The following is an 8,946-nucleotide window of genomic DNA, read 5'->3' on the forward strand; positions in this document are numbered from 1 at the left end:
CGACAAAGAGAAGGAAACACCTAAACAGAGGAATAAATAAATAGAAATGAACTAAGAACAATAATACATAGAAAGAACAAAGGAGGAAAGAAAACAGAGCAATACGGAGAAACAAAATAAGCCGCCCAGCATCGCGCTTCCTTCGGGTTTGGCACCTCTAGTGCGAACTGACTTCTATTTTTCGTTTTCTTTATCTGTACCTGGTGTAGCTCCCCTTTCTTGGCTCCTTCACAATCCCTCCAAAGACTGAGACAAGCGTAGTTTTCGGAAAGCTGGCCTTCTCTTTTTCTGTCTCTTAATAGAATTGCAATTATGCCGCGGCTTTTAAAGGCTCCCAATAGTCATGTGCGCGATTTATTCTTGGTGGGTGTATAGATTAAACCCTGTGTATGGTGTACGACTCCGTGTAGTTCCTCTGAAGCAGGGCACGGAAATTTCTTTGCAGTACACGCGGTTTCGCTTGTTCGAAGTAAGGACCCTGTAGATTGAAGAGGCTGGCTACTGGTTGCAGTAAATCGTACTTCCAATCTGCGTGGTGGCCGTTGAATTTTATATGAATCGGATGTCCAGTCTAGCCTACGTATTCTTGGTTACACGTGGTACACTCGGCACAATAGACTAGGTTGCTTGAGGCTCAGGTAATGTTTTATGTTACCCTGTGAATGTAATCTGAAGCAGCAGTTGTTACGTTGGGAGCCTGGTGTTGATGCTTACATGCGCAGCATCTCGTGCGGCCACGAGGACTGGATGTTGGCTTAGTCATCGTTTTGGGTTCTGCATGGACGTGCCTGTCTTTGAGTGTTGCGTCGGTAGAACACTTTAGGGGGTTCGGGGAAGATTTCTTGAAATTTCTGAATGGGTGTGAGAGTTGGATATCATTACCGCGATAGCGTTAAATAGCTCGTTTCGCAGAAATTCTGGTGTCGGCGTCGGTGTCGGCGTCGTTGGTTGTGAGTGAACAATCAGCGTTGTCCGTGGCCCAAAAATCGAGAGAGATGCAAATAAACAAATAATAAAAATATTCGGTTCGGGTGAGTGTCGAGCCTAGGCATTTTGTGTGGCAAGTAGGTGTTATACTTCACAGCAACGCTATTGCTCGAAACTGGTTTGGAAAACAAAACACTATACGAATCTCATGCAGTGGAAGGACTCTCCTTGACGCATGTAATATTGCGTGGCAGAACAGTAGAATCACGCCAGGCGTCAAAACTTGTGAATTGCACATCGAGTGGGTGTTTTAAAGTCCAACGATTACAAACTCTAAGAAATAAATATACATCAGCTGCAAAAACATCCACAAAGTTAGCAGCTGTGTAGGTCCGCGAGTTGCCTTACGGATGCGTAAGGCAACACGCTTATTCTTCACTCATTCGCGAAAGCACGAATTATTTCGTAGTGGGCACTTAACAACTGTACTAGCAGTAGGCTTACCAGGATATTTTGAAAAGGCCAATGTTACGCGCACGGCCATTTGTTTCCTTACGGCACGGTTGAGGCATGCACCGAGAACCGAATCCAGTCTAGCAATCGAGAAGGCGATGCACACGGGGCCTGACGCTCTACTCTTGAAGGCGAAGCTCAAGCATCCTCGAAGTTGTTTGTTTAGGTTTGGTAGCGCGACTGCAAATTTGGCAAGGAGAATGAGTGATGTTATTATTGTGTTTTCGGGGCGTGGCTTGAGTGCCGGAATTCGGCGAAGCTTCGTCTGCGACTGTTTTCTAGAGAGTTGGAGATGTTCATCAAAGGACGTGCTTTTAATTGCCTAAGCAACTGCCTTACTGCTCGTCCAGCAGAAAGAGTCGAAGGAAAAGAAGCTATTCAGAGCACCTGTTGACAGTGGTTGCGCATACAAACAGACGAACGTCGAAAGAAACAAAGATCCCGAATCTAACCAAATCCACGCGACTGCAAGTGCGTGTACATATGGATGATTTGGCACCAGGTGAATTCTCCACAGAGAGGTAGAGTAGTACGGAGCGCGCTATGACTTCGTGTCTCGGAGCTGTACATCAATGTTTAAAAAAAATCGAAGCACCGAACACTGCGAAGTCCCCTGTTAACTGTTTCTTCCCGTTGCAGGGGCGTATGTAGCTTTCCCATTCTCCAAAGGATGGATGTTTATTTGGAATGGAAGCTTAGTATACATAGAGAGCATTCAAGCACTTGATAGCTTAATGAGATATTTTGCTGGGCATGGTGGTTCCTGGTCTTCAAATAAAGAAAAAAAAACACTCATCCCGTCTTGTAGTCTGTGTTGTAGTCTTGTTTGCGCTGTGCTTTTAGTTTATGACTTGGATGATCGTTTGCCCGTGCTTCACAACAACAGTTTACTTTGTAAGGCATGAATAATTCGAAGCAAAATGTTAATAATAATGTTGTATGCGGCTTGACGTTCCGAAACCACAATATGACTATGAGGCATGCCGTAGAGGCATGCCCTAAAAATTTTGTCCATCGGATTTCTTTAACGTCCATCTGAATCCAACACTGGCCTCTAGCATTTCGGCCCCATTGAAATGTGACCGCCGCTGCCGGGTTCGAACCCGCGACATTCGTATCAGCTGCCGAGCAGCGTAACCACTGTGACACCATGGCGGCTAGTGGACCCGAAGAAAGAGACTTCTTTAGGAGTTCAGCCAGGTGTCAAGAAATTTGCACAAGTGCCCGAAAACTGTCGCTGCCAAATCATCCGTCTTCGCATAAAAGTGTAAAGTTTTACCATGTGCAAGATAAAACTTTTGAGGACTCTTATGGCCTATCTGCACTTTCGCATTTGGCCTTAGGAGATGTTTGCCCTGTCTTGCAGGTGCACTGGATGTCTCGGCTGAGGTTCATTACCCCGAGCACTGGAACGAAACCAAGTACAGCCATAACGTGACGTCAGAATATTTCGCTGGTAAGTTGATGCTAGTCCTCTACACTCGGGCACATTGTGCGGAAGTTTCCTACGCGTAGAAAGATTGAATGGTGGCCGAGTATATGAACCCCAGTGTCTGTGCTCTTCACCGATGCTGCTGCATGCAGTAAACGTCCTAGCCCTAGGCGGAATTCTATTGAATGCTTTCAGTTGCATAGGAAAGTACCTCACCGAAGTGAATACAAGAATACGATGAACTGGAGCCCCCGCCAATCTTATTACAAATTAGCAATTCTCGCCATCAACGTAATAACTTGCCTACATGCCCAATAGGCGTAATACTGCATGAGATAGTCTTAGGTCACAAGAGAACCGGCTTAGGCACGCTGTTGTGGGAAACTTAGGAATGTAGAAAACTGCAAGCGCAAACCAGACATTTGTCTAGTTTCCCATGTTTCGCCTTTGGTTTTTTAACGGATCATTAGCCAAGTCGGGTTAATGAACTAACATGCATGCACATGTAAGTGATCAAGTGAAAACTAGACTTCAAATCCACGAGATGCAGGGTGTACGGTTGGGTTCAGTCTAATTCAGCGGCAGGTGTGCTCGCGTATGAGTGTTGCCAGAGAGCGTATAGCCGAGCTTAGACTTCTTCTCAGGGGTTGTGGACATTTTACCTGCATGAGAGCCATCTCTCTGAAGCTAAGGAAGAGGGAAAATGGCAATTGCCTGTCATTTTTTAGGTAGACTTCTGTCTACTTGCATTTTTGCAAGGTAGCGTCATCCTTTCGTGCCAAGAGCATTGTCCGCAAGAGTCAATGCTTCTTTCGTTTGGTGCAATCCTGCAAGCATTGCAGTTGGAGTCATCAGTTGTGGGCGTTATGCGGATGTTTGGCGTTACACGTTTGGCGTTACACAGATTCGGCGTTACACAGATGTTAAATACATAAGAAGGTATTATAATCGGCAGTGCATGTGTCTCCATAGTGAGCTAATTTTCTGAACCACTGAAAAGCCTGCATCTTTGACGCACATTATGGGGATGTAAGTCACCGCTATGAAGCTGCGTGCTCGTATTAGGATACATGATCACGAAATCGCGTTTTCTATCTTCATTATAAAAAAACTACGAAAGTACTTATACCAGAAGACATATGCAGAAAATGGCCTTATTTTGAAAGGATGATTCTCGATACAGCGTCTCAATGTCCCATAACGTTCTAGTATTAGGGGCCTTTGTTCTGTGTGGCTTTAAAGTTGTCTCAGTCGAGCCACTGCTAATATAAACAATACATTGAAGAATATATGTTGCAGCAAAGGAGGTTACAAGGCGCCATTTTAATTTAGATGAACTTGTTTAGTTAAGAAACAGAGGTCTTTTTCTCAAGGTCTCCAAGGCTATCGAAAATGTTTCTTCACCATTAAGTCAAAATACCTTAGTTTTTGAGCTACGAACTGCTTTGGAAACTAAACGATCAATATGTAAACAGCCCAATGAAACGAAATTATGGTTGCTTTTGTTTCTTTATAAGTCATACTGATTTTCGGAAGGCGCCTAAATGCGGGCAGTGCGCTAGAATTGCGCTAAGCTCTATAGAACCCGCTTGTCCGGGATAAGTCATACTGGCGCTTTCGTCTGTGGTAGCCATCTGGCCTTCGTTCTTTTTTGAGGCCTATGCTTAAAGGCATCGCAGCAATCACGCGGTCCCTGTAGTAGCCGAAAAAAGGGAAGACCTGTTGTAGCACACTGGAACGTCGGCTTGATGACGGGCGTAGTTAAGTTTTATGCGACAAAAGTCATCGCGGAACCCAAAGGCGTAGGAGGAATCGGCAGAATGGGAAAGGACGGGAGGAGGGTGAGGGTTATTTCGTGGTGAACGAAAACTCCAATTTCACAGATTATGAGAGGGCGTCGCTTGCACTGTTGGAGGCGCTTGCATGGGTAGGGCCGTATGTATGGGCAGCCGTCGGCACGATTAACATGAACGCTCTACAGCGTGGCCTGAAACGGTTTTGTTTTACGCCAGCACCGCGTAGCTTTGGGTTCTGTTGCCTAGATGTTACCAATACATGCCGGCATACTATCCAAGCATACCGAGTTATTATCTCGCTAACAGCGCCTAGCACTACGCGTCTGGTTTCAAACAAACCGTTCCAGGCCGCGGTGCGGAGCGTTCGTGTTAGGGTCGCTGACGGCTGCATGTATGTATGTATGTATGTATGTATGTATGTATGTATGTATGTATGTATGTATGTATGTATGTATGTATGTATGTATGTATGTATGTATGTATGTATGTATGTATGTATGTATGTATGTATGTATGTATGTATGTATGTATGTATGTGCAGTGTTGCCATCGCTGAGCGTCAGACATCCGCTAAAAAGCAATGAGAAATCCGCCAGATTCCGTTAGATTCTAAAACATATCCACTAAATTTCCCGCTAGGGCCTATTTTATTAAAAAAACACTGCAATTTCGTATGATAAATACATTTATCATTCTTAAAAGCTCCCCAAAACTACGAGAGCTGAAATAACATATAAAATAGTCTTTCAAGGAGTCTAACTAGAACACTTGAGGCTTCAGTGCTGCGGTGGTCGTCATTGGTGAACCTCATCACAGATGAGGCTAGAAGTTATAAATGTTCACACTGATGAAAAAGAAACTCACAGGTCAACGAAAAACACATCGAGGTCTTCGTCGCCGCTGTTGTCGTCTGACACCATCTCCACAGGACCGCTGGTACTTGTTGAGGGACCAGACAGGTGACTTGGTTGCACATACGTTGCAGATGTCCCGATTGCACTAACAACTGCCGCGGGAAGTTCGTAATCAAAACAACTTTTCTGGTGTCGCTTCATCCCCGCTCTTACGACGAGGATGGCATTTGTTGTTTCAGGCTTCAGCTTGTTCCTCAGCTTGGATTTTACTATGTTAAGCTGACTAAATGTCCTCTCTACTTCGGCATTTGAATACGGCAGCACTAGCATCGACATGGCAAATCCGGCCAGCTCGGCGAATGGGTTTTCGCCGCAGGCGTCCTTATAGGAGTGAACTTCACACCAGAACGACTGCGTGGACGATATTTGCTTCCAGTCCAGGAGGGTGATTTTGCCCCACTGGTTTTGAATTTTTTCGATCGTTTCAGGGGGCACTGTCATTCCTTCCAGCAGAGGAATCAATGGCTCCTTCACGACGCACAAAGCGTTCTCGACCGATAAGAGTGATGTTTTCTGGAGAACTGTGATGTTGTCGGGAAGTCGCTGTCTGATTTCATCTACTAGCGTGGTAATAAACCTTATGCAGCTTTCTCGCATCACAGCTTCATCTGCGACAGAGAACTCGTCGGTCTTCTGAGCTTTCATGTTGTCAACGTACGTCTCAAACAGGTAGCCCAGATATGGCTTGGGATTCAAGTGGTCCTCAAGTCTGCACGTCAGAACGTCAATCTGCTCTGTCGGAATTACGACTTTTTCAACCAAGCTTGAAAGCAAAGTCATGAGGTTTTTCAGCAGCTTTGTTTAATCCGCATCTTTCGCCTCGAATGCCTTGTTAACCTTCTGAACATCTGTCGGAATTGGTCTCAAAAAAAGCAAGTACCCCAGATTGATCTGGTTTTCGTATATACCATACAGCACCTCTGCCGCATAGCACTTTTCAGTGCGCCTTGCAATCTCGAAGTGCGCCTTCAATTCGGTCCACTGGTCTACGATCCTCGATACGGCTATTTCGAGGGATAGCCATCGCGTCCTGCACGCTTGCACAATCTTCAGTGGTTCATCGCCGTCATTCATCAGACCGTAGAGCTTCTTGTACGCCATTTGCCGGGCAGGGGATCTTGCGAACCAGTTGTACGTTTCGCTTATTACGTATTCTAAGATTCTCGGCAATACTTCCGCCGTAACAGCCGACGTGGCTAGCTGCAAAGAGTGGCAGACACAGCGTATCAGTACGAGGTGGGGAGCCTCAGCTTTCAACTTCCGATGAACGCCATTATTGATCCCCGTCATAACGCTAGCGTTGTCTGTCCCTACGCCTCTCATCCTTTCCAGTTTAAGACAGTACTCCATCAGAGTGGATTTCACGGCCGCCACAATTCCATCTGCCGTGCACACTTCCAAGGTGCACAAGTTAAGGAATGTGGTCATGATCCTTGACTTGGTGACAATGTGATAGATGATAGAAATGGCAAGGAATTTTGTGACACTGATGTCGGTCGACTCATCTATGATAAAGCTGTAATAGCTGTCCCCAATGTCCTGTGCCAGATCCGCCTTGAAGTGTGGGCCAAGAACGTTCTTAATCACGGAAGCGCACTTGGAGCGGCGCATTTGATACGCTCTTGCAGCTTCGCTGTCAGGAAACGACTTCTTATAGAGTTGGCACAAGTGATCGGCAGTCATAGTTGAAGAATGTTCGGCGATAAATAGAGCAGTTCTGCCCTCAGCGGCATTCCCTGGTTGGACTTGCCTTTTTGTAGTGAAGCCCAGTTGCTTCTCTTGGTGTTCGCATGAGCTTTCAGGTCCGAATGTCTGTTGCCTAGTTGACAGCCGCAGTGCTTGCACGCCGCAACTTGTTTTCCATCAGCAGACGCTTTGCACTCCAGCCATTTGCTGAGTAAGGGATCCTTTAACCACTCCGTCCTGAACTTCTGCGAATATACCACTTTCGGCATAACTCAAGAGGAAGGGGAGTCAGGTTACACGGAGAATAAACAGAACCGTTTTTCCACACAAAGCAGTCGGACGTCTTCCTTTGTTCTCTGCAACTTCGAACGCAAAAAAACAACTGGGTGGCTACTTCGCCAATCGCCTCGCTTCCCACCGGGACTACAGGCGCCCCCTGCCGCTTGCGGTGCAAACAGCGAGCCCGCTCCCTGCACGATAGCGGACTCACTGTTTGCACGGAAAGCGGCAGGGTGCGCGCAGAGTGCACAGATTGGTGCATCGCAGCTCGTCCGTTATTTATTACTTAGAAAGCGATCACCGCTTTGAAACCTCACGGATTTGTTTGTCTGAGATAGGCGGAGCAAGTGAACAGGAGACTCTGAAGTTGAACAATTTCGGCATTTTCAGAGAACACGGAAATGGTTTGTTGCAGGGCGATTTTGAATCGGTCCCCTGCGTGAGGTATCCGCCAGAAACCCGCTATGTACAAAAATGGCCCGTCAGAAAATCCGCTAGCCGCTAGACTGATTGTTTTCCCGTCAAAATAAAATAAAATCCGCCAGACTTAGCGGGAAATCTGCTAAATTGGCATCACTGTGTATGTATGTATGTATTTATGTATGTATGTATGTATGTATGTATGCATGCATGCATGCATGTATGTATGTATGTATGTATGTATGTATGTATGTATGTATGTATGTATGTATGTATGTATGGGTATTCGTGCGTGTGCGCGCACGCGTGTGTATGCGTAGTCGGTGTGAAAAGACCACTAGATATAAGAATACTGGATTGAACTTCGCCGTACGCAGGCTGAAAATCTAAATTCAAAGATTCCTGCCGAAGCAGCGCGAATATTGAGTTCCTTCTTGTCTCTCGTGGTTCCTCAACTTTTGATTCTGACTGTACATGTTACGGCCCTATGTATGTATCGTAAAGCGCAACCACCTGTTCTCTCCGCAGCCGGCGTCGACTTCGAGACTTATTGCAAACCCACCCCCGACCGTGGTCCGTGCAAGGCTTTCATCCCGAGGTGGTGGTTCAACGTGAAGAGCGGTCAGTGCGAGAAGTTCATCTACGGCGGCTGCCAAGGAAACAGGAACAACTACGAGACTAGGAAACAATGCGAAACAAGCTGCCTCAGGCGACTCAGTAAGTGGACGGTGTCAATCCACACTCTCAGGGGTTTACACGTGCAGCACACTTATAGACTTTGCCACCTTTACCTCCTTAGCACTAAAGCCCACCGAGCCAAAGCACTTTTCCAGCGAAGCTTTATACGTCTAGCAGATGCGCGCGCTCCTTGCTTCTTTATCTCGGACGTTGAGGAAGGACATTCGGAGAGGTAGACAGGCGAGCCGACGAAGGCGTTTGCAGTAGACTTGTGCACAACTGCTACGCCAGAACTAAATTT

The 8,946-nt window shown here is 46.3% G+C and overlaps 1 protein-coding gene across 1 annotated transcript in view; it reads left to right on the plus strand.

The window, feature by feature from the left end:
- Positions 1 to 5,393, plus strand: part of LOC119375216 (kunitz-type serine protease inhibitor 6) — a 32,448-nt gene extending 27,055 nt beyond the window's left edge. The window contains exons 3-4 of the mRNA XM_049411198.1: positions 2,807 to 2,896; positions 5,371 to 5,393. Coding sequence (XP_049267155.1) covers positions 2,807 to 2,896; positions 5,371 to 5,393 — 113 coding nt within the window. The remainder of the gene's footprint in view (positions 1 to 2,806; positions 2,897 to 5,370) is intronic.
- Positions 5,394 to 8,946: the final 3,553 nt, after the last annotated feature.

Source organism: Rhipicephalus sanguineus, chromosome 11 (assembly GCF_013339695.2).
Source record: "Rhipicephalus sanguineus isolate Rsan-2018 chromosome 11, BIME_Rsan_1.4, whole genome shotgun sequence".
NCBI lineage: Eukaryota > Metazoa > Arthropoda > Arachnida > Ixodida > Ixodidae > Rhipicephalus > Rhipicephalus sanguineus.